The sequence below is a fragment of the Ochotona curzoniae genome, unplaced genomic scaffold (assembly GCF_017591425.1).
Source record: "Ochotona curzoniae isolate NIBS_2020 unplaced genomic scaffold, NIBS_Ocur_1.0 scaffold_1037, whole genome shotgun sequence".
Lineage (NCBI taxonomy): Eukaryota > Metazoa > Chordata > Mammalia > Lagomorpha > Ochotonidae > Ochotona > Ochotona curzoniae.
This window is the reverse complement of record NW_024467083.1, coordinates 10,830,517-10,855,591: the sequence shown is the minus strand read 5'-3', so window position 1 is coordinate 10,855,591 and position 25,075 is coordinate 10,830,517. Positions and strand designations below refer to the sequence as shown.

At 40.0% G+C, this 25,075-nt stretch overlaps 1 protein-coding gene across 1 annotated transcript in view; it reads right to left on the bottom strand.

The window, feature by feature from the left end:
- Positions 1–23,766, bottom strand: part of PALMD (palmdelphin) — a 48,639-nt gene extending 24,873 nt beyond the window's left edge. Inside the window, exons 1-2 of the mRNA XM_040998750.1 lie at positions 23,349–23,766; positions 6,828–6,908 (exon numbers count right to left, since the gene is read on the bottom strand). Of these exons, the coding sequence (XP_040854684.1) occupies positions 6,828–6,908; positions 23,349–23,393 (126 nt within the window). The 5' untranslated portion in view covers positions 23,394–23,766. The remainder of the gene's footprint in view (positions 1–6,827; positions 6,909–23,348) is intronic.
- Between the last annotated feature and the right edge of the window lie 1,309 nt (positions 23,767–25,075).

Genomic DNA, 25,075 nt, shown 5'->3' with positions numbered 1-25,075 from the left:
GAAGCCATTTTGATAATTATTCCCATGATTGCATAGATGACTACTCTAAAAAATATTTTGTGGGAGTAATTGGGGTGGTGAGCAAAACAGAAGTTTGGTATCATGTCTTAAGTTAATTTGACTTTTGTATTAGACTATATGGTAGACATTTATTGCTTTGCTTAACCAGCACCCTTTCTTTCTTCCAGGAGTGTTGCTGGCTCTGTGCAGTGTTGATCTGAACTTCATCACAGTTCAATGATAAAATGCACAAAATTCACCGATCTGTATACACATGGAGGAGTTGAATTTTGTCAACTTTGACAACACAAAAAAGACTTATTTTTATCATATGGCAGAAAGATACTCTTGAATTTGCATGAATGAGTTAAATTTCTGGACTTGAGTCCAAGACAACGTAAATGAGTGACAGCTTTAGTTAACCTACAGTCTGTGTATCAAGTAGAAACTGTCACATATGTGATTCTTTTTTTCTCCAGGAGTTTAAATTTCTTCTGTCCTGCGGAAAGGCTATCATTTTGTTACCTATTTTCTCTGTATAAATTATTTGTCCAGCTATTCACTGTTAATTATTCATTGGGGTTCACTCTGTCTAAAATGATGATGAAAGAGTAGGAACTTTTTTTGTTAAACTTGTTTTTCTTATCGTGAAGTTAACATTGGAAAAAAAAAACCTTTTGTCTTTTCTTAAGAAGAAAGTTATAATTAAAACTATAATACAGTTTAACTTACTCTTGGTTGTGCTAAGTAATTCCCAAGGAATAATTATTTTAACTAAGGCAATGATTAAAGAATACATTAAATGGAACTACAATTTTTAGAACAAAAACAATGTGCACAAATCTATTTCAAGCAGAGAGGAATCAGGAAGCTCATAGCTACACAGACTATGACTTCGAAAAGCACTGGATTAAGTGAATAACAATAGCACCCAGATCATTGTACTTGTGTTGGCCTTTTCAGAACCTTAAGCAATTGTGTGTACATAGCACACATATCTAGAGCATCTGATATTCTGCTCTGTGGCTGGAGATTACTTCCCCCAGTGTTATCCTAACCATTTGTGACAGTTGAAAATGTATTTTCCCATAGACCTAGTAAATATTACTGATATGGTTTAAGACTCAGCTCCTGAGGTCAAAGATGTCAAGGAAATCTATGTGTTGTCAGTGCTTTAAGTTATAAGCACCTTTTTTTAAAAAAAGATTTATTTATTTTTTATTACAAAGTCAGATATAGAAAGGAGGAGGAGAGACAGAGAGCAAGATCTTCCATCCGATGATTCACTCCCCAAGTGAGCACAATGGCTGATGCTATGCTGATCCGAAGCCAGGAGCCAGGAACTTCTTCCAGGTCTCCCACGCGGGTGCAGGGTCCCAAAGCTTTGGGCCGTCCTCGACTGCTTTCCCGGGCCACAAGCAGGGAGCTGGATGGGAAGTGGAGCTGCCGGGATTAGAACCGGTGGCCATATGGGATCCCGGCGTGTTCAAGGTGAGGACTTTAGGCTAGGCCACGCTGCTGGGCCCTATAAGCGCTTTTGTGTTGATTTTCATCTACTTTTATTTGAGGGAATTTGAAGATACGCAATGCATAGTAAGGAAGACACCAACCAAAGCAGAGGATGTTTCTTGCAGATCATTGTAGGTATAGTTCTAGTCAGTATATATCTTTATAAAACACGTACTTGGGATGATCTCATTTGGAGTTAAAGGGAACAGAAAATCATTTCTGAGATATGACTGATATGTTTCTAGGTATGGATAAGAAGAATTTTGATTTCTGTCCTATAAAAATTTGTTCACTCTTCACAAATGATCATTTGCCATTGATGTAGACCTCTTCGAATTTAAATAAATATACAGTTTGGTTGTGCAATCAAAATAATTAGGCATAACCACATATTGTAGTAATATAAACAAGGCTGTTTTGTTTTTATGGCACAGTGTAGACTTGTGCTTTGGCACATATTGTTAATGAACATAATAAAATATATTCCACAACAGTGAAATTCAGAGTCAAAAGCCATATGGACTAGATGAAAATACAAATGATGTGCAGGGATGGGGGTTTCGCCCAGAGGTTAAAGCGTCGGTTGTGATCCTTGCATCCCATATCCAGGTGCCTCAGTTGGAGTTCTGGCACTACTGCTGAATCCAGATTTCTGCTAGTGTGTGTGCTGAGGGGTGGCAGGTGATGGCTAAAGTAGTTAACTGAGCGCCTGGCTCCTGACTTTGTTATGGTTCAGCCCTGGTCACTGCAAGCATTTAATGGAGTGCATCAGTGGATGGGAGCTCTTTCTGTCCAACTCTCTGACTCTGCCTTTGAGGTTTTCAAATAAATAATTCAGATCAATGAGTTCAATGGATTTATGGAAAAGAAAACTTTCTAGATTGAGTGTATTTTGTGTACTTGTGGCATGAGATGGTAGTCATACCACTAGGCAGATTGTACCATTGCGTACAAATCCAGAATTGTTTGAATACTAGAATGTTAGTAATGTCCCTGGAAACTCCCTTGAATACGTGCCATGGGTATGATCATCAGCTCAGGAGATAAAGCTAAGAGAGTGTTCAGGTAATAATCTTGAAATACGAATACATTAATACAAGGAGAGCACTTTGTCAATGTTTGTGCCTGTGCTGTTTTGTATGTGTCACTGAAGTGTAATGAAATCATGTGCCGCTGGGGAAGTAGTGAGAACAGTCATGGGATCCTTCCAAGACAAATGGATAGGAGAAAATGAGACAAGCTGGTAGCTGTAGAGGCCAAAAGCGCTCTCTTGACTTGGTGAACATGTTGTAAAATTGATTTTTAAAATATGTTTGCACATTTTTGAACTCCATTTTGGACTTACGCCTTGCTGTTATTTAGTGTGGCCAACTATTTTCTGCAACACTTGCTAGAATGTTCTCTGTTGAGACGGCTACTCTTCCCGCTGTGTTCCCCTTGCGGTTTATGCCTCTCTTACAAGTAATGTTCACTATAGGACAAATGTCATTGTATTTATTTTTCTCGTGTCATTTTAAAGGTACAGGCCAATTTTATTTATTTATTTATTGTTAAATTTTGTGGTGTCCAGTTTAGTTCCTTGCAAATAAGAAGAGCTTAACAAATGTTTATTTACTGAAAGGGTCTGTGTATACCCTTATAAGTCCTATCTATCAGGGGCAGGCATTGTGGTGCCGCATGTTAAGCCTCTGCTTGCCAGGCTGAAATCCCATTTTGGAATATTGATTCAAGTTCTGGCTGCTGTGCTTCTGGTCCAGCTGCCTGTTAAGGCACCTGGGTAAAACATGGAAAAAAGCCCCAAGGCCCTGTGTCCCTGCCACCCACATGGGGGACTTTGATCTGTTCTTGACTCCTGGTTCTAGTCTGGTTCAGGCCTGACTGTTGCAGGTATCTGGGTAGTGAAATAATGGATGGAAGATTGCCCCATCTGTTTGTGTCAGTTTCTTGCCCAACCGTGCCTTTTCAATGAATAAATAAATCCTTTAAATTTTTTGACATGTCAGTTAAAACTCAGTTTAAATTTTTCACCTTTAATAGAACCTTAATACTTATATTCTAACTTAAAAAATATCAACGCACAAAAATATCACCCAAATTAAAACCCAATGCATAATACTGTTTTAATTGAACTTGTCTTAAAGTTTTAATATTGAATTTCTCTAATTAGGGAAAGATGCCGTTCCTTTTCTCTTCCTCCAGTCTCACACTGTTTTAGTATATATGCTGCTGAAGTGAGCACGACACACACTGTTTTGATTAGTTCATATCTTGGAAAACTGTGTAATGCTTTGTGCAAATAAATGGAAATCTCTTTCTTTAAATACAAGCATTCCTGGGCTCAGTGTAGAGCTGGCAAGGCAATGTGGGCAGGGCCTTAGTACCCATTTAAAGAACCTTTGTGTCGTGCACAGACTGCACAATTGTGTGCATCAGTCCAGGGTATTAGTTCGAGGTGTGGTGGGCTTGTGTTGTGACACAGAGTTTAAGCCATTGTGTTGTGACACAGAGTTAAGCCATACTTCCTGCAATGGAAGTATCTCATATGAGGGCCATTTCACATTGCAGCTGCTCTATTTCCAATCCAGTTTTCCGCTCATGTGTCTTGGAAAGCAACAGAAGACGGCCTGAGTTCTTTGGCCCTTTCCACCCATGGAGGCGTCCTGGAAATAGTACTTGCCTTCTAGCTTAAGACTGGCCCACTGTGGCTATCTGAGGAGTGAATCAGCAAATGGAATTTCTTTCCCTCTCTCTCTCAGCTACCTTTCAAATAAATAAATAAATCCTTAAACAAAGAAGCAAGCATCAAAATTGCTTTTGGCAGGATTGGGTTAGAAGAAGCTTCTTGGTTCCGGAAAGCAGACTGCTGAATTTCTACCTGGAGTATTTTTGGCAAGAAATGAGGGGCCGCCACAGAAATGGACCTTTCAGGAGGCAACTTGCTTCCTCAAGTAAACTGAGAGCTTATTTAAACTCCTTCCTGTGCTGTGAGCTCCATGGTTATTTGGCTATCCATTCTGCAAGGACAGCAATTGCTGAATGCTAGTGAGCTATCAGTTTTCTCAGAAGCAGGACTTAGTTCACTATGAGATCCAAAATGTGTACAAAGTGTGTGTGTGGAAAAGAAAGAGAGAGAGCGAGAGCGAGTGAGAGAGAGAGAATGCAAAAAGCATTGGTTTTGAAGTTACAACAAATCTATCTTAAAAATCGTTCTTATTATTGGCCCATTAACAGGGAACTGGATTGAAAGTAGAGCAACTGGGATTCAGACCAACATCCATGGAGGATTTCAATGTTGCAGGCCATGGCTTTAGCTACTAGGCCATAACAGCAGCACCTCGTTGCTCATTTCTGAGAGAGGGTCAGCAGGATGTGCTCCCTGAAGTCACTGTGCTTTGTATCCTTGGGCTATGGATGGCCTGGTCAGTGCTCAGCACTCTGCATGGCCTCCTTGGATCCTCTCTCACAGCACAAATATGAACAGGACTTGGGAAAATGGAAACACAGGCAGAGAGAAAGGCACACAGAATCAATCACTGTGATGGGTACAGACTGGAATGTGGAGCCCTGAGAAATTAAACAAAACACTCTTTCCAGGAAGCCTAGCTGAGTAGCTACAAACATTGTTGTTTTTTTTTTTAATTATTTTATTTTCCACAATATGCTTTTGTAGGAATAGGAGTTCATCTGTCCTCTTTTCCTTCCATCCTCCCCATGTTTCTCTTATCATTTTTTCTCCCATAGTATAACAATAATTTAGTCTCTACATGCCAGTTAGAAGTTTAACTCTTTGACATTTAAATGTATCATGACAAAATAAGTTAGGGCAAGGTAGAAAACCTAGTATCATATTTTATTCCTTTTACATGTTTTTGTGGAGAGAACATATAGCGTCAGTCCTTTGGGTACTGGTACAAACATTGTTTTTACCTCCTAATGCTACTTAGTGTTTCACTGACTGAGCTAACTCAAGTATATAGTATTTCAAACAGAGAAAGCCCAACACAGCATTAAAACTTTGTTATACTTGTCCACTACATAATTGTCCATTGGAAAAAGTTGAATAATTTATTTAGCGTATTCCAAGTTTTAAATTCATTACCCAAACCTCAAACCTCAATACTCATCCCTACACAGTTATTTTATACTTGTTTTTTTTTCTTAAGTTCCTAAAAGTTGTGAGTTATTGTTATGGTAATTTCTACAGTAAATAAACACAATGTCTTTTAAAATAAGCTCTAATTTCATTTGAATTACATCGAAACAATTGGTAAACTTGTTTTTATTTCAGTTATTTTCTGGAAATGCACACTGCATTTCTTGTGTATGTCAGATATTCAAGTAAATGCAATGTGACACATTGTCAGGATTACAGGGCAATGACAACTTGAAACTATCCATCAAACCTTGCAAATGTCAACCTGAATATGAATAAAGAAGCCCACAGAATCCAGGAACTGAGATTAGTTGGAATCTTATTATAGTTCTTTTCAGAGGTGGTTACTTGTTCCATTAAAAAATGGGTTCTGTTAAATTTGGAAAGTCTAACTTGGTAGACCCCATGATTAGGCAGCATTGTCTCACTGTGGGGATTCATTAAGATTGTAGATAGCATCCTGCCCTGACAGATAAGTACAGTCTCCTGCAGGGGCCTGTTCACAGGGCACTCCTGTTTGTCATTTGCTTGCATCCTGTGACTAAGTCACGCAATAAAATGTTGAAAGTCAATGTGCTTTAATTACAAAATGACCACACCCGGGGAAAGATGTAAAGTCTGATTTTAAAAATGGAGATTTATTTCTGGTTATGATCTCATGTTCTGTCAAAGCAAAACAAAACAGAAACCCGAGCCGTACTCAAACAACTTTGGATTCATTGCGCTGAGTTTTTAAATACAACCATCCTTGACCAGGCCAGACACTAGACACTGTCTGTTCGGCACCCTTAGGGAATGGCTGGCCTTTCATTGATTTCAAAGGCAACTGCTTAGCTGGATCCATTCCCTTGGGATATTAAGCAAGACTGTATTCAAGGCCAAATTCTTAAGGCTGAATTCTCAAGGTTACCCAAGAAAATTAGGAAATCAGTAATAAGCGATAAAAATAATAAAATCATATTTTTAACTTTCCAAGTTTGCCAGAAGGCAGTCATTTCATATGTAAACATTACTGGCTTGTTGGCCTCCCCTATGGTTATTAAAATGCTGGTGAAACTTGGTTGGAATTTTTGCCTTTCTAAAGCATCTTTACTATTGAAAATTGAGTGCATTGAATTATTCTGATCCAGAATCATTGAAATGAAGTTAAAGTCAAAAAAGTTACCTTTAGGTGCTGGTGTTTCAGTTTGTCTTCTTCTATTTTTAGACGCTTCTGTGAGATTTCTTCCTGTATTTTTCTTTTATCCTGAAATTTAAAAAAAAAGTTACAGAAAAGTCAGCTTTTAAAAAGATGTTTTGTTGGGGATAGTGCCATTATCTGCCATTCGGCCGGCAAGCATATGCTCATGATGTTGGAATGAGATGCTTTGGAAACTCATATTTCAAAGCAAAGGAAGGCAAAGGAGACTTCCATAGTGGTTTGCTACAGGAAACAATATGAAAGAAAATTTTTCCCCCTCAAGGGAACTTCAAATATTTTAATGTTTTATTTGCTTCTTCACTCTCCTTTTTGCATTTCCCTGTGAGCCTAGCAAGATTGTCCCACTGAGTGATGCTGTGGAGACTGTTTCCAGGAGGGAGTTCTAAGCGGGCTTGCAGTAGGAGTGTGGGAAGAGAGACTGCTTCTGGCATCACCATGAAGAAAGTGCCAGGTAAGAGGTCTGCTTGTGTGAACAACCAGGAGGGTTTACAGATGGTTACAAATCTAAGAGTTTGGAAAACGAGATGTTTGTTCCTTGTATAGCTGGCTGTAGACCGATAGGGCAAAAGAGTTTAGGTAATTTTTGAGCTGAGATTGAAAAAGAAAATCACGCAGAGATATACAGTACCTTTCATCAAGTTTGATAAAAGGAAGCAAGCAAATACTAAAATACTCAGAAATGGCAACTATTAACACACAGAGGTTGTATTTAGAAACTAGACAGCAGACAGTCTGTGTTTGATTTCTGGCTTCTTCATTTACTAGCTCTGTGTTCCTGAACGAAATCCTAACTTCACTATGCCTCAATTACCACATCTGTAAGATGTAGACTAAGAGTACTGATTCATTAGATGTGAGCATTACACGAGCTAATGTATATGAGAGTCCCTAGAACAGTGCTTGATGCATAGTGCTTTAGAAATGTACAGTACAATGACATAACAACCCAGTAACTTGTTAATCACACAGAAAAGAGCATGCTAATAGTGCTAGCAATTCCATTTATCTGAAATGTTTCAGCATTTCCCGGTCTGACTTATTTGAGGCATATGACAGACCATGCAAAAAAAGATTCTCATTTCCTCCTTTTTGATGAGAAATGACATGATCCTCTGCTTTATTCATAAGAGTTTGTTCGAAGTTTGCTTTCACAATTGAAAACTCAATAGATAAAATATTCTTGCCAACAAAGACGTATAACGGGGTTGGAAGCAGGCTTACACAGTTATTTAGAAGGAGGAGTTCCAAAAACATTTGGCAGTACTGTTGAAATAGTACACGGCTTCCTGATGTGATTCGTTGGAAGATGAAAAGTTTTTTGATATTTAAGTTCAGGTACATTTGTTGAAGAAAAAATAACATGTTATTTTCCAACTTTATGTCATGTTTCTGTTTGTGTATAAGAAGACTGTAGGAATTTGTTATTTTTAAAATTTCATAAAGAGTACTCTAGGAGAAAAAAACTAGATAGTCAACAAGCATGAGCCTTCAGAGTCACATCTTTGGCTTAAATGAAATCGCATCACTAGTGGCAAAAATGCTCAGAATTCTGTGACTCAGTTTCCACTGTAACTAGAAACTCTTGGTGAGCAAATATTAGTTATATTTTAAATTTATTGTGTCAGACATCATGGTAGGTATTTTATAGGCACTATTTCACTTAATAGCTATAGAAACAAAGAGAGCCAAAGCAATTTGCAATTTGCAAAGGAGCAAATGGAAATTTAGAGGGGTTGAACTCATTCAAGTTCTTACAGTTAGTGAGTAACAAGCCAGGATTTGAACGCAAGCAATCGGAGGTCAGTTTCCACACCCAGCTAGCTCATTCTACTGTTTCCTTGAGGGAGAGGTTAGCTAAGCAAGTCCTGACTGACTTCCCTCATTGTCCTTTCTGTGACGAAGTGCTGTGGCCTGGAGGCCTGTGCCAGTACAGCTACCCATAGGTGGGGCTTCCCGTTGGAAGGATGCGCGCCTGCTTTCCATCTGCACCAGGACACAGTTGTTCCCTGGTTGCAGTGTTGTGACTGTATAACCCCCTCCATGACTAGCTTATGGAGATGAGGCAATGAGTACATTACATATTGTGAACTTGGCTGCCAAAGCCAGAAGTACCTACTCATTCCTGCTGATTGTCATCTTGGGCTGGTTTTGCTTAGGGGTTAGTAATCAAACAGTGGAAACCATGAGTAGAGGCAGGGCACCTGGAGTGTTTTGACAATATTAGGCTGATGCAAGGTTGCTAAGGAATACTGACGTTTTGTGAATCAGAGATTATGTGATACCTCTTTTGTATCAATGTAGCTAGATAGGAAGGCAATTTTATAACATAGACACATGAATTTTTATCAAAGCATTAGTTATTTAAAATTCATCTTTATTTAATTTTGGAAGGCTTAAAGCAAGTTTTCATCCACATTCTCCAAGTATTTGCAAATGCTGGGGTTGGGTTGGGTGAAAGTCAGGAGTGTGAAACTAATCCAGGTTTCCCATGTGCTATCACTTACTGTTTCCTAGGGTGCAATTTTACAGAAAACTGGAATTAGAATAGCTGGGACTTACACCCAGGCACTCAAGTGGTATCTTAAATCACTGTGGCAGAGCCTGCTCCCAGGATTGATCTGAATTATTTATCAATTTATCTGATATCTAGCTGTTTGTGTATAAATGCTGTATTTGAGGTAACAGTAAGCATTTTTTAAATGTTAAAATTTTTTTATGTCGTAAATACTCAGGGACTTAGAGTTTTATAAAGAAAATCATTTGTGGAAGTGATTATAATCTGAGCAATAAGGTGATACATGTAATTACTAAAGTACGAGTAAGGTACTAAGAAGACCGAAGGGTGAAAGGGAGAACTTTCAGTTGGTGTGGTTAGGAGGGGCTTGGAGATGTATTCAAGTGTAGTGTGTCAGGTAGTTAGTTGGCAGCTGGGTAGTGGAGAGAAAGGATGTTCAATCAAAGGACTGATGTGAGCAAAAGCCGATTAGTAGAATATTGTAGTGCTTTTTGGAATGGCAAGTTTGTGATCCTAGCCACAAAACAGCAAATAGCATGGAATAAACCAAGAATATTAGGATGTGGGTAGCTTGTTAATGGAGAATGTTGAATGGCTTGACAAGGGATTTGGAAAAGAATGATATAATTAAAACCATTCTTGGACTCATTGTGCAGTAGACAATGAAGAGGAACATGAAGAGGATAATTAGAGTATTTCAGAAACTTGTATGTTAGGCCGTGAGCAAATTAGAAGCAGCACAGGGTGAGGATGTGAGAGAGCAAGCAGTTGGCATTGACAGGACTTGGACACTGATGACCTCTGCATGTATGAGAGAGAGAGGAAAAGGGAAAGGGAATATAGGGCCTTCATGCCCAGACAAGCGAACGGGGCGCAGACTCAGGACTAGGAAACTCAGGAGAAGATAGGTGGTTTTGGGGGGAAATGACAGATACACCTCACGTTTGAAGTAGCCTTGGAATGACTGGTGTAATTATCTGGTAGGCACTTGGAATGGTGGATGGAGAGACATGAGAAGATATGTTGGCGCTAAAGAAAAGCTGCAGGACTTTCGGAGGGAGAGGTGAAAGCATGAAGTAGGGGGAGATGTTTTTGTAAAAGGAAAGGAATGGGCCTTGCATGGTAGCTTTGCTGCTGAAGTCCTCATTTTGCACACGCTAGGATCCCATTTGGATGCCGGTTCTATTTCTGGCAGCCCCGCTTTCCATCCATCTCCCTGACTATGGCCTGGGAAAGCAGTTGAGGACAGCCCAAAGCCTTGGGACTCTGTCCCCATGTGGGAGACCCAGAAGAGGGCCCGGGCTCCTGGCTTCGGATTGGGGCAACTGTGGTCATTGCAGCCACTTGGGGAGTGAATCAGCAGACGGAAAATCTTCTCTGTGTCTCCTCCTCTATGTATATCTGATTTTGCAATAAAAATTAAAAAAGAAAAAGAAAGGAAAGTAATAAGGACGGATCCTTCAGGAAGCATCTACATTTAAAGGGTAAAGAAGGAAGGGAACTGACTTGGAAATTTATTTTGCGCCAGTGTGGCAAATTAGGAACATGACAGAAAGGAGCGATGGAAGGGTGTTTGTTTCACATAAACCCTATGAAGAGTCAATGATAGCAACAACCGCATCATGATGTCGCAGCTTGTAAGACATGCGGATAGTGATCATGTGCAAGACATTTTCCATACAAGAGCGAGATTGACTTGTTAACCAAGAAATTCAGCAGCCAAGCTGAGATTGGTAAGCAAATCTGTGTAATGGCCAATACTGGGCTCTTTTGGAATCGCCTCATTGTGTCACTTAAAGAAAGGAAGACATGATTTTGAGCGTTTGCACAAGGGCAAAAGTACATAAAATAGATGCCATCTTGCTATTACACCAGATTCTATCTGACCAGAAAGAGACTAGAGGTGGTGTTTTTCCTAAATGAAATGAAAAAAATTGGAAGCAATGACAAGAGAATTGATAGGTGAATGTTTCCAGATACATTCTGTTGGGAGCCATTATGTTATAATTTTATGACAAGCTTTCTTGATATATTCAGTGCTTAGGGTATGAGAAGAACAAGTAGCAACTGCTTATTTGAATGTATGACAGCTGTTTGTAATGGTGTAGATAAGGCAAACATCCAGGGTGACGTGAAACTGTGAAGTGCATGAAAAAACCTAGGAGGAGGCCAGAAGAAGCTGTGTGTGTGTGTGTGTGTGTGTGTGTGTGTGTGTGTGTGTGTGTTGACGTGAAAAGGCAAAAGCAGTCAGACTACTAGGGAGATACACATTGTCCTATTAAATCCATAGAAATAACTGGAACTTTTTCATGTCTCTGTTGTTCTGTACATTTGATTAGGAAGAACAATCTTAATGGTGGAAAGTTAAAGCAAATGTATCTACAGGGAAACTGATGCCTGACAGGACGTAGCAGAGAAGTCACAGCTATTCTAGTCTTTAACCTCTCATGGTTTGCATTTCATGAAGTTAAAAAAAATTAGAGATATCAAAGAATTGTTAACTATTTTTCTTGGAATCTTGGATGAATTGAAAAGGTGTGAGAAGGCTGAAATTAGATAAAGATCTAATTTTTAAAAGGCTGGTGAATTCACTGGTGAATCCCTAACAAACTGTAGAGTGAATCACATTTATAAAGATTTATTTTTATTTTTTTTTATTGGAAAGGCGGATATACAGAGAGGAGAGACAGAGAGGAAGATCTTCCGTCCAATGATTCACTCCCCAAGTGAGCCGCAACGGCCGATACTATGCCGATCCGAAGCCAGGAGCCTCTTCCGGGTCTCCCATGTGGGTGCAGGGTCCCAAAGCTTTGGGCCGTCCTCGACTGCTTTCCCGGGCCACAGGCAGGGAGATGGAAGGGAAGCAGGGCTGCCAGGATTAGAACCGGCGCCCATATGGGATCCCGGGCGTGCAAGGCGAGGACTTAACCACTTGCGCCACTGCGCCGGGCCCAGAGTGAATCACATTTAGACAAAGAATGTCTAGGAGATTTTAGATAATTAAAGGTGGATTAAAAAGTCATATTTTCTTGTTAAAATGTTTTCAGGTTTGTTGTTAAAATGTTCTCAGGTTATGACAGTCATAACAATGACTAATGTTAATTGAAAACTTATGAATCAGAAATTATTTAAACATATAAATATGTCAATTTTAATGTTTCTCAAATCTCCATAAAGTAGACCATGTGTATTGTCATTATCTTGGTGAAGGAAGAGAGGAGGGAAGATAGCTTGGCTTTGGACAAAGTTTTTTTTTTTTAAACATATGTTGTGGGGCGTTTGTGGAAACATTAACAGAAAAAAGTATTTGCAACTGGTGGTCTTAGGTTAAACACTGCCTGTGACACTGGCATCCCATTTAGGTGTCAACTTGAGTCTCTACCTGCTGGAATTTCTATCATGCTCCTGTTGATATGCCTGGAAAAGCAGAGGAAGATGGCCCTGGTGCTTGGGCCCCTGCACACATGTGGGAGACCCAGGGAACTCCTGTCTCCTAGCACCAAACTGGCCCACCCCTGCCACTGAAGCCACTTGAAGGAATAAATCAGTGGATGGAACATCTCTGTCTTTCCCTCCTTGTCCTGTAACTGCTTTCAAATTAATAAAATAAATATTTTAAAATGATTTATTATTATTATTATTTGAAAGGCAGATTTTACAGAGCGAGAAGGAGAACTGAGAGCAGTTTTTGGGCTCACTCTCCAAACAGCTGTAATAGCTGAAGCTGGGCTAATCTGAAGCCAGGAGCCAGGAATTTTCTCTGGGTCTCTCCTGTGGGTGCAGGGGTCCAAGGACCTCCTCTGCTATTTTCCCATGCCATAGCAAGGAGCTGGATTTGAAGTGGAACAACGGGGACTAGAACTAGTGTCCATTTGGAATGCCTGAAACCAGAGGCGGAGGGTTAGTTTACAATGCTATCATACCAGCACCTAAAATAAATCTTAAAAAAAAAAAAAAAAGAAAAGAAGAAGAAGAAATAGAGCCTGGCATGATGGCTCAATTGGTTAAGCCACCTCTTCCAAGTGCTGAGACTGCATATGGGTGCTGGTTTGTGTACCAGCTACTCCACTTCCCTTCTGGTTCCTGCTTGTGGCCTGGGAAAGCAGTGGAGGATGGGCCAAAACCTTAGGTCCCTGAACCTGCATGGGAGACCTGGAAGAGGCTCCTGGACATTTGGAGAGTGAATCAGCAGAGAGAAGATCTTTCTTTCTATTTCTCCTTCTCTCTCTAGAAATCTGCCTATCCAATAAAAATAAATAAATCTAAAACAAAAAAATCGCAGAAGCCTTTATTTAAAAGATGACAATGTTAACATTTTAAAACAGTGCCTACTATGAAGATAAGTAAAAATTGAAGCTAAATGCAACAAATAAACAGGCATATTGAAATAACTTTAAATCAGGATTTCGAAGATGACATGGGGGTCAGAATTTATTTTATTACTAATAAGTATAAACTATAAAACATTAACTGCAGAATATTTGAAAAATTCAGCAAATTTTAAAGAAAATCAGAAAAATTGCTCAAACTTCTGCTATTTTAGAAATAATCATTGTCAACAATTTGGTTCACATTAAGCTAGTTTTTCCTCAATGCATGCAAAATGCAGGTATACATGTCTACATAATTATAGGTTCATAAATCATGTCCCGTGTAAGTGTTCTGTACAAATCGTTCTGTGTTCTCTTTTTCCCTTAACACAATGCTGTGAACATTTCTCATAAAATTAAGTTTTATTAAAAACAAAAATAATGCATTTTATTCAAAATGTTACAATTGTAATTGTGAGGAGGCCAGTGTGGTGGTGTGGCCAGGTAAGCCTCTTCTGGCTGATGCCAGCATATAGTGCCAGCATCTTGCTTCAGCTCCCTGCTTACGGACTGAGAAAATAGCAGAGGATGAACCATGTCCTTGGGATCCTGCACCCATGTGGGAGACCCAGAAGAAGCTCCTAGTTCCTGGCCAACGGTGTGACCATTTTAGGAGCGAACCAACAGATGGATGGAAGATCTTTTTCATCCCTCTCTCTCTAACTCTGTCTTTCCAAAAAATAAATATCCCACCCCCTTTTAAGTAATCGTGTGATGAATTTTAGATCACTTCTCTCTATTTTCCTCAGTTGGGTTCCTGGTAGTGAGTTTTATGTCAAGAGATATCCCATTTAAACCATTCTAATACGGGGGCTGATATTGTGATGTAGCCACGAAAGCTGCCTGAAGCGGCTGCTTGCGGATGCCGGCGTTCTACATGGGAGTCACTTTGTGCCCCAGCTGCTCCACTTGCAACCCTGCTCTCTGTTAATATTCCTGCAGAAAGCGACAGAAGATGACCAATGTGTTTGGATGCCTGCTACTCTCGAAGGTCACCTGAATGAATCCTCTGACTCTGGGATTCAGCCTGCCCTGCCCTGGCCTTTGAGGGAGTGAACCAACTGACAAAAGACCCTTCTCTACATGTCTTTTCCCTCTCTCTTTGTAGGTATAACTTTCTTAATAAAAAAAGATGCATTTTGTTTTTATTGGAAAGGCAGATATACAGAGTGGAGGAGAGACAGAGAGGAAGATCTTCCATCCATTGATTCACTCCCCAAGTGGCTGCAACAGCTGGAGCTGCACCAATCTGAAGCCAGAAGCCTGGAGTCTCTTCTGGGTCTCCCACATGGGTGCAGAGATGGATGGGAAGCAGGGTCACCAGGATTAGAACCGGCATCCATATGGGATCCTGGCATGTTTAAGGTGAGAACTTTAGCTTTTAGGCTACTGTGCTAGGCCTGTAACTATAACTTTCAAATAAATAAGTAAGTAAATAAATAAATATTTAAATAAATTTTTATATAGCCTGCTAAAATATTTTAATGAGAAATTGTTTTAATTTATGGTTCCACAAATGGTGGAATTTATAATTATTTCAAAGTACCATATCATATTAATATTTTAATGAAGTTAATGTGGTCAAATTTTATTTATAATTTACTTAATTTTTAACTTTTTCAAAATTGCCTGTCTGTTGATCCAATTTCTGTGAAACTTATTCACGTATCAATGTGTAAGAGCTCTTTAAAACAGGCACAGAACCTTTGGTTTGTACAAGTATTTTTTATTTGCCTTTAAATTTTATGTTTGAATAAAATTCTTTTAAAAATACTGATCATTTTATTGCTTCAATTTTTAAAATACATTTTATGATCCTAGCTTCAGTAATAGTTCATTTCATTATATTTTATACAGATTAAAAATATAACTTTTATAGTCAGCTTAATTTACTTTTATTTATGATCAATGCTGATTTTTACTTAATCTTTAAATTATTTATCTAAGATTTTTATCAAAGAATTCCTTCTTATTGATTTAGGATGTAATTTTAATGTTTACCCAATTTTTAGAAAAATTTACCTGTCTTTTTTTTTTATTAGAATGGCAGTGTTACAGACAGAGGAGAGACAGAGAAATCTCTTCTCTGCTGGTCCACATCCCAAATGGCCACAGCAGATGGAGGTGGGCCAAAGGGAAGCCAGATGCCAGTAGCTTCTCCCAGGTCTCCCGTGTGAATGTAGGGGCCCAAGAACGTGGGCCATCCTCTTTTGCTTTCTCAGGCTATTAATAGGAAGCTGGATTGGAAATGGAGGGGTCAAGATTGAAACCAGCACCCATATGAGATGTTGTTTAGCCTGCTATGCCATCCATGATCCTCTTTAAAATTTTGTTTTATTTATTTATTTAATATTTAAAAACATGTTCATGATAGAGTTCCATTGGCTCAGGGATGTCCCCTTCCACCCTCCTCCATTCACCTCTCCTTCCACTGCTTTCCTCTATATTGTTACAGTAGCAGTGCTTCAACAATAGCTACAAGTCCATCCTTGTGCTACTTAAGTGCCCTGAAGTCTGGTTCCAGGTTATCCTCCCAGTTCCCTAATTATTGATTTTGGTATCAAATATATTAACATTTTATTAGACAAATTTTCTTCATTGCTCTTATCAAACTGTCTTGATCAATAGCAGTAATTAATTTCTACAGGTAGACTTCAGAGTACTTCCAAGTGGAATAGGATATTGATCAGCCTGCTGTTGGAAGTGCTTGAGTGAAAACAGGGTGAGCATGATGTAAAGAGGGTAGCAATGTAAGCCAAGAAAACACTGAATTTTCTGGCTCAGTGAAATAGCCTAGCGGCTAACGTCCTCGCCTTGCACACACCATGATCCCATATGGGCGCTGGCTCTTTGTCTCTTATTCTCTCTGTAGATCTTACTTTCTAATAAAAGCGAATAAATCTTAAAAATAAGAAAACACAGAGTATCTACCTGCTGCCATGAGCATATCTGTGCCTTGCTTTGAAATGCTTCACTTCTCAAGTCACCCATAGGAGTGGGTATGGTTTTCACCACAATTTATGTGGTGAGTTGAAAAGCGTACATTTCTAAACCACGTTTCATTTGGTAGCTTCCCAACCTGGGAACAAATGCTAAGATATCTCTAAGTAAAATCCACTTTGTGTTCTACTCTCTCACTTCTTTGTCTCCTCTTTGGTGTTCATTCTAATGAACAGTAACAAAGCAAACAAAACAGAAAAGAATCATCAAGAGGTGATGCTGAACTTGGCCAAGTCGTTAGTGAAAACAAAAACAAAACAGAAACAGAACCTGTTGGTAGGAAAGGTAGTCATGTGCTTTCAATTCTATATCAATTTGAAGGTATTTTTCCTTCAGTCATTTAGGATGATCAGGGTATTAGGTGCTTGGCATAAAGTGTTGAATTCATTCAAAGAGGAGCTATGAAAGAGGCATATATGCCATTGCCTGGAGAAGCCCTGGGCAGAGTGTGCACAATGGAAATAGGATTTAGGGAGTGTGGTGGACTGTCAAGGGCTTGGGATATTGTCTGCTTTGCAAAATGACTGATTCATCCCATTCTTCCTAAAATAATAACGTGTTTCTGAAAAGCTACCTCAATTTTGTTCTCTCCCAATTCTACTCTTAGAGAGGTAGGTGGAAGCTGCTGTAGGTAGAGGCCTGATTTGGGTTAGAAAATGTGGATAAGTGATGAGGAGCCTCTAAAATTCTCTCTGTTCTACTTCCAACTCCATTCATAAGCATGAGCAACAAAAATCAGAGAAAGTTCTGAAAATTTCTATTGGATGTTTGAAGGATATCTTTTTCTGTGTGATTTTATGATCAGAGAATCTTATAAAGCAGAGAAATGGATTCAGGGTCCATCATTTAACTAATCCCTTAACTTTTGCTGGCCACGCGTAAAATGGGAATGGTAACACCTGCTCCTGAGGACACTTACAGGACTGGGCAGATGAAAGGATGTGATAGCTGAAATGCTCTGTAAGAACATGCACTGTTGTGGATAGTGACAGAATTGTTTATATTCCAGATGTGTTAGCACAGCGTGATCATGAAGAACTGCTGTGTTTTGTGTGTGTTGCCTTGTTCTGTGTCAGTCACTATCTCAGTTACACATTGAAAAATTGGTGCTTAGGAAAAAGTCAATTCTGGTTTAATTCCAGGACAGCTGGGTTCAGCATTGTCCATGGTCTGACAGAATCCTCTGTCCCAGGGTTTTCTGTTAGAACCGTTAAGTGCATATCACAGTCAAATTAACATGGTGCTGTGTTGGTAGGTATGCATCCTGCAAGGTTCCAAATGAGGAAACTTCTCAAGGAAGTTCGATTTACACGGGGTCTCCTATCAAAATGACATCACAGCCATTTGAAGAAACTAAGATCTTTTATTTTCAGAGAAATGAGATAGCTGAAGACTGGAGATTGGATATTGGATGTCTTGCTTCAGTTTCAGCACAGACGGGACTGTATTTTAGAACTCAATTACACTTAGCTGTCTAAACACCAATTAGCTTTGATCATAGTTTCCTAAAGTTGTTTGTTCCTTTTGACTACCAGGCAATGCTCAGAATGCTTACAGGAATGCTTGGGTGTAGAGGACAGAACAAAGTAGCATTATCACTCTAAAACACACTGGAAAAGCCTTTCCCTGTTATCAAAAACAGCTTCCTTAATGAATTATCAAATTATTACTCCTCATCACATGGTCTCCTTTATGGGTGGGTTATTATGTTTGGCAAAGAAATGTGGCGTGGCACATTTGTTTGAAGAAATCTTTTGATTGCTGGAAGAAAACAAGTAATCTTGGTGCAGCATGTGGAAAATTGCATGGAGCCTTAACTGGGCGACTCCCCTGGCACTGGTTGCTTTTACTGAGGTGATTGTTTCATCTTCTTGCATTATCCTAATGTTAACGTCTTCATACTCATGACAAATTGGAAGCTGTTGTTGTAATTACAACTTCACCGTAAGGTGTGCTGACTAACAAAGGTGCCTGATGCATTGTCTAGTCACTAACACTGTAAGAGACCCACAGAACTCTGAATACTACACACACAAGCACACTGTAAGGTGTATACCTTTGGTCCAGACACTATCTAGCTTGTTATTGCTTTCATACACTTACTTGTGCAGATAGAAAGAACAGAGAGAGACACATATAGCTTGCCTGGAATATGGCAGCAGGTCAGGCTTCCTGGGCGTGTGACTTGGGAAGACTCCCAGGGCAGCATGCCTGGAATGGCCAGTACTTAGCAGCATGCTCTGATGTAAGCTTTTTGAAACTTTGAATACTGTTTGAACAAGAATCTCCACATTTTTCTGTGTACTAACCTCCACAAATGATGTCACCGCTTTTCAGTCATTAACTGTCTTGTTGACTGTTACAAAATCCCAGATACTGACAAAAAAAAAGAATGAAAGGAATTGGAGTGCCCAGTGACTGGAAGCAGGTGCTAAAGAAAGAACTAGAGCTCTTCTGTGATTCTGTTCTTGCCTTAATATTGGCTTTATTCTTCCAGGAGACTTCTATTTTATGTAAAGAAGTTCCTGCCTACTAAATTCCTACAGTTGCAAGTCAATAAAATATTCGTTGAGAGTGGAAAGTAATGGGGGAGTGGATCTGGGCAAGTGTGAGAGCTCATTACGTTTTGCGTCATGAGCAGCTTTGGCTGGCAAAGCTGGCTCTGTTGCTTAAATTCCAGTATCAGGACTTTAATGGCTCTTTTCCAATGCAGGCAGTTCTGGGCAGGTGCTTGTACTAGTGATTATTGCTGAGCTTTTGACAAAGCTCACCTCCTTCATGGCTATATTCAAATGTCGCTCTCTCCCTGCAGCCCAGCTTGCCCACTCTACATAAAACTGCCCTCACTGCCTGTAAGCATATGGCTTGAGGGAGCTGACTTTGAGGTATATTAGGTTAAACTGAAGGTTTCCAAGCTGGCATTCTATAAGGAGTGCTGGCTGTAGTCCTGGCTGATGATTCAGTGCCCCACTAACGTGTCTGAAAGCAGAGGAAGATGGTCCAAGTGCTTCATGTCTTTCCACCCATGTGAGAGCTCTGAATGAAGTTCCAAACTAGGCTTCAGCCTGTCTTTTGTGACTATTTTGAAGAGATGGTGAGACTTTGGATACAAGATCTCTCACTCTCTCTATAACATTAACTTTCAAATAAATAAATAAATAATCTGAGGTTGAACACATAACATGTGCCTAATAAGCCATTATTAGTTACAGAAAAACAAAATAAATTGATGACACATATTCTTGAGCATTAAAGGTAAGCTTTGAGGAACTAAAACATCATTTTCTTTTGACCTCTCATCTCAGTGGGTTGTGTGCTTTGCAAACTAATTCTGGTCCTCAGAATTATTCTGAGCTCACCCTGTACATTGCATTGCTTTTTCGAGCGTTTTATCTCCAGACACATTAAAATCTAGGAGTTTTCCATATTGGATGTTAGGAACGGTGTTTTCCATGTGTCTGTAGGACTGGAGATAAGAAGAGGAGGAGGATGGAATGAGTGTGTGCAATATGACTCAGTCTAAGGAGATCTTTCTCTTTTGGGGAGATCCACCTGGCCTTCCCCATTTTTCATTGAGCTGGACTGACATGCAGAGAGGAACTCTGCAGGGAGAGCGTTCAGTGACTCATTCAATCCTCTTTTCTGTTCTTCCAGAGAATATTGGAGACATGCTCATTGTTAGTTCCAGTAATGTCCTCAGTGATTTCCAAATTACTAGTCTACTTCATCAGTTCTTCTGTGTAAGAATAAACTATTTGTTAAAATATGTATTAATGTAAAAAGAGTACAGACAAGGTTCCTAGGGACAAAACAATATTTCACCAGTTTGTAGCAGCCTTTTTTAAAAAATTATAGTTGAAAATCAAACTTAGGTGGTGAAGTGATGCTTTAGATTTCACTAATGAAAAATTGGCATAGATCATGAAGGCAGGACATATAATAAGTAGTTTCACAAACTAAACTATTATGCACAAAGAAAATAGTGCCTTTGAAAAAATGTTTTTCTGTACACTCCTAATTTTGCCTCTATCCTCTGTGAGTCTTTGAGCAGACTTTTGAGTAATCTAAAATTCAATTTAAATAAGTGGCATGATCACAGTGAGTTAACTTTCAGCTTGAGAGCTTATATGCCACATTCCATTTACTTAATATGTATTTAATATTTTTTTAAGAAAAAGAAGGATAGGAGTTTATTCTGTAAAATTACAGGTATGTCCTTTTTTGTTTTTAATTTGGTGCCGTGGAAATGACTTTTAGACACTTAAGATAGGTGGAATAAATGAAAAGCAAAGATTATTTCATTCTACACTAGGAATTGGGCAAACACATTTTAATATAAAGTCGGATAGGTCTTCAAGTGTGAAAGTTTTTCCTTTTGGTATGAGGTCTAGGAGTTGCAGTATTTTGGGATGCTAGATAGTTGCCTTCTGATTTTATTGTTGAAGTATCTGAAAATTACTTCAGGGTTGGAAAACAAGAGGAAGACAGTTAAAATGAGAAGCTTGTCTGAATTTTTAGTAGAGTCAGATATTCTGAAGATTTCAAATACTTTCAGAAACGACGTGGTCCCTGTAGACTGTGGATATGATGTGTTTTCACTGTCCCAGGGGCACAGAGTGGCTGAGGCAGCTTCCTGGGTATGGCAAGGGTGGGGAAAGCTGGCGTTTCCCAGGGTGTTCAGCACGGAGGAGGTGGATGTGTTGTTTCCATGGACACATCACTGCTCCATTTTCCCTCTAGGTGGTGACAAATGGGACTGGATTTAGCCTGGTGAGGTATAGGCTCGTGGAAATTTGTTCCCATAAACTTTTTTCATTTTTTCCCCTACAATTGTATGCAAGTGTATTACGCTCAGGCTAGCATTACTTTATGATCTTTGGAGATTTGCTTAATTCTTTTTAATGGGGGGGAGTGTCTTTAGTCTAATGGAATAATCCCAAAAGTAGGAAAAGCACCAGCTGTATACTCAGGAACCTCCTACTTCTCTTGATTGTTTAGAAGGCAGTTTACAACTCTTCTATATTAAGTTGTGTTTGGGACTCACAGGGAGAATGGCTCCTTTTCCTGCACACCTGCGCACAGCCATGTCTCTGGAGCATGTGCTGTTTCAGTAAGAATTACAAGACACTCTGGAGAGAAGAAGGGTTTAAGTGTGCCCCAGTCCCAAAAGGAAAATTGGAAGCAAGGTTCTGTTTGTGCGTTTCATTGGATGAGACATTTCATGAGTTAATTAGGAGATGGCAACACCAGAGAGAGGGGAGTGTGCAAGGAAACAACTCCTGGCACAGTCTAATAAAGTAACCTTTAGACAACAGCTGTAATGAAAAAAGCCATGCCAATAACAATAGAGCAGAGCCCGGTTCCTGTCCGTTAAAGCAGGACAGCTGAAGCGGTGGGTGGCTGAGTTTAACATCAAAAAAAGACAAAACAAACAATCTAGACCAAGGTTCTGTAAAAAAGGAAAACGTAATCATTAGAGGTTAAACATTTTAAAAAACTTCACAGTGAAAGTGCCGCCCTGATCAACAGCCCTCTGGTTCTGTACCATTGGCTAAGGAAACCTTTCCACTTACTGAATTCTCTCTGAATGGAACTGCGACATTATACTCATCTAATAAAAATCCTCCACTAGCATTAGCAGTATTAGCTACGCTACGAGACTCTGAAGAGCAAAGACAAATATCCTCCCACTCAGCCCGATTTAGCTTCAGTTTTTAAAAAAGTACTAATTTCTTCCTGACAGCTTGCTTCAGTGGCAGAGAGCACTGAGAAACTGGAATATGGATTTCCAAAGTTTTTTTTTCTTTAAAAAATTGTGCCAGAAGTTATAGCTGAAGACAAATATTCTGCCACAGAGTTCCAAGTTTATGCCACATGCAGCATTTTACAAAGTTACAAAAATGGATTATTTTAGAAAAGCAATTCCTATATTGCTTTGATTCTTTCCCAGGATAAATATTTAAAAAGTCAGCATTTTCCTTCCTGATATTAATAAAATCTTTTCCAAGCCCATTGCATGCCCTGCATTCCTGTATCAGGGTCCCTCTCAGCTTGTGACTTTGCTGGAAACTGATAACTGAGAATTAATCTGATATATGCTTTTACCTTGTTCTTGTCTAATACTGAACTTAAGTATACTAACATACTTCCGCCTTAGTAGTAATTTGTTTTATTTTTCCTGAAACCCCTTTAGAGAATTCTAAGTTTTCGACACACTCAAAAGTGTAAAACAAAGTTCAAGAGTGAGGATCTGTTTGTTACAGGTATAATCCGATGTTTGTGAAATAAAGCTGAAGGAAAAGCTGCATTATTTAAGGTACACAAAAGGTAAACGATACTGAACTGAACTACCTTAACAGCTTTTGCTTGCTCTGGAACCGCAGGCACGGTCTGTGAAAGTCAAGTACATTTGCTGTGCACTTGGATTCCAAACCCCAAGCGTTACAGAGGGTCACAAGGGTTAAGAGAAGCCGAGACGTGACCGTGAAGGCTGACAGTGCTGATTTTCCACTCCCAGGGGCTCAACTTCGGGACAGGCAGCAACGGGTCTGCTGTTCCTCTAAGCAACCACCTTAATGAGTTTTAACTATGCAGACTTACTGTGATGGCCTGGAGTCGTCCCTTCACCAGCTCAGCTTCTTCCATTCTGAAAGTCAAGGACAGGCAGGCGCTGAAGGACGTCCAAAGCTACCATAAATCAAAGAGCCTCCTTGGGGAGAGGAGCAGGGGTGACAGAGGAGCGGCGAGGAGAAATCCACTCTTTTCACGCGTGGAGAAAGGGAGAAATTCCCGACTTGTCAGGAGTGTCTCTGAGCAGATGCACAGATCAGGCCAGACAGACACATGTAATGAGGGTGTGCTGGGAGGCAGACGCTGAGGCTGCTGGCACGAGTTGACTGACAAGTTTGAACGGCAGCGGCACAAGCCCTTTTCCTTCAGGAGCTGCCAGCTCTTTGTTATAATGTGCACAGTTAGCAAGGCACATTCTCTTATTAACTGTTCCTTACCCAAGCCATTCTTTTCCAGGAGGGGCAAGGGCAACCACGTTGCTGGGGTTTGAATCAGCCTCTGCTGTTACCGGACCCTGTGTGTGGGGGTCTGTGAGTGGATATGAGTCAGTTCACTGGCACTCTGGCTCTGGAGCTCAGAGAGAGAGCCTTACCTGGACTGGGGCAGAAATGCCAAGTCATTTGTTTGCCTTTCTCCCTCTTATTGGCTTTGCATAACAGACATTCTATAGTTCCTTTAGAATTTCATTTAGGGATAGATTTACCTGAAGGTGCCCTCCCCTTGCTCCTTGACCTTGTTTCAGCAGCTGGAAGCAAAGTTTGCAAACTTCCGATCATGGGAGAAGTCCCTTGATTCCTAATGGGATCATTGGAAGGGTTGGCCCAACAGGAATGCTCTGCGCGGTCATAACGCTGAGTTTCACTGTCTGCTTGCTTGGCTTGGCTTTTATGGGATGCTGATCTCTCTTGGACTTTGTTCAGAAATGATATTCCTGGCTTTCAGGAAGGTGCCCATTTTGGCCTCACCAGTTACGTAAGAAGAAGGGGGCAAGCTTTGGGAAGTGTTGAGACAATCTGTGAATGCCTGCAGCCTGGCACGGTGTGCATTTCCTCCCCCTTTGGAGAGGAGCAGTTAAGCCCAGTGAAACTCAGACCAAGCCGAGCTGGGACACTTTACAATTGACCTTGTTTTCTTTACCACAGCAGTTCTTTAATTAAATTTTCATGCACTAAACCCTAATTACCATCTACCTCATTATTACGTGTTTGGGTACTATCAAGCCCTTTCATAACATTCATTCAGCTGATGAGATCAGAGGGACAACCCAAACATTGAACATATGGTTTAATTTCCTTCGCATTTTTGATCCTAGTCATAATAATAGCCACTATTTGTTAAGTGTTCTCTATAGGCAAATGAGCTACATCCTATTTATCTCACAAGGTGCTGAGAGATAAGCATAATGATCCCTATTTTAAAAATGAGGAAGCCGGCCCAGAGAGGTAATTTGCCACATAGCTAATAAGTAGTGAAGCCAGGATTGAAACCTCAGCTGTCTGATGTGATAACAGCCACCCATTAAGGCTTGCTCAGGTCACAAGGCCAGGTGAGGCACAGGTGTCTCCACGAGAAGGTGTCACAGGTCTAGTCTCATCTTCCGTCATGCTCCTAGTACTTTTGCAGCATAGAGGAAAGCCCTCAAGCAGATAATCTCCTCTGGAAGAACTTAGGGGCCCTAGTATGATAGTATCTCTCCATATTGCCATTTGGACAAGAATACAACTCACACCCGGAGTCAGTCATCCCTAGGTGGAAAT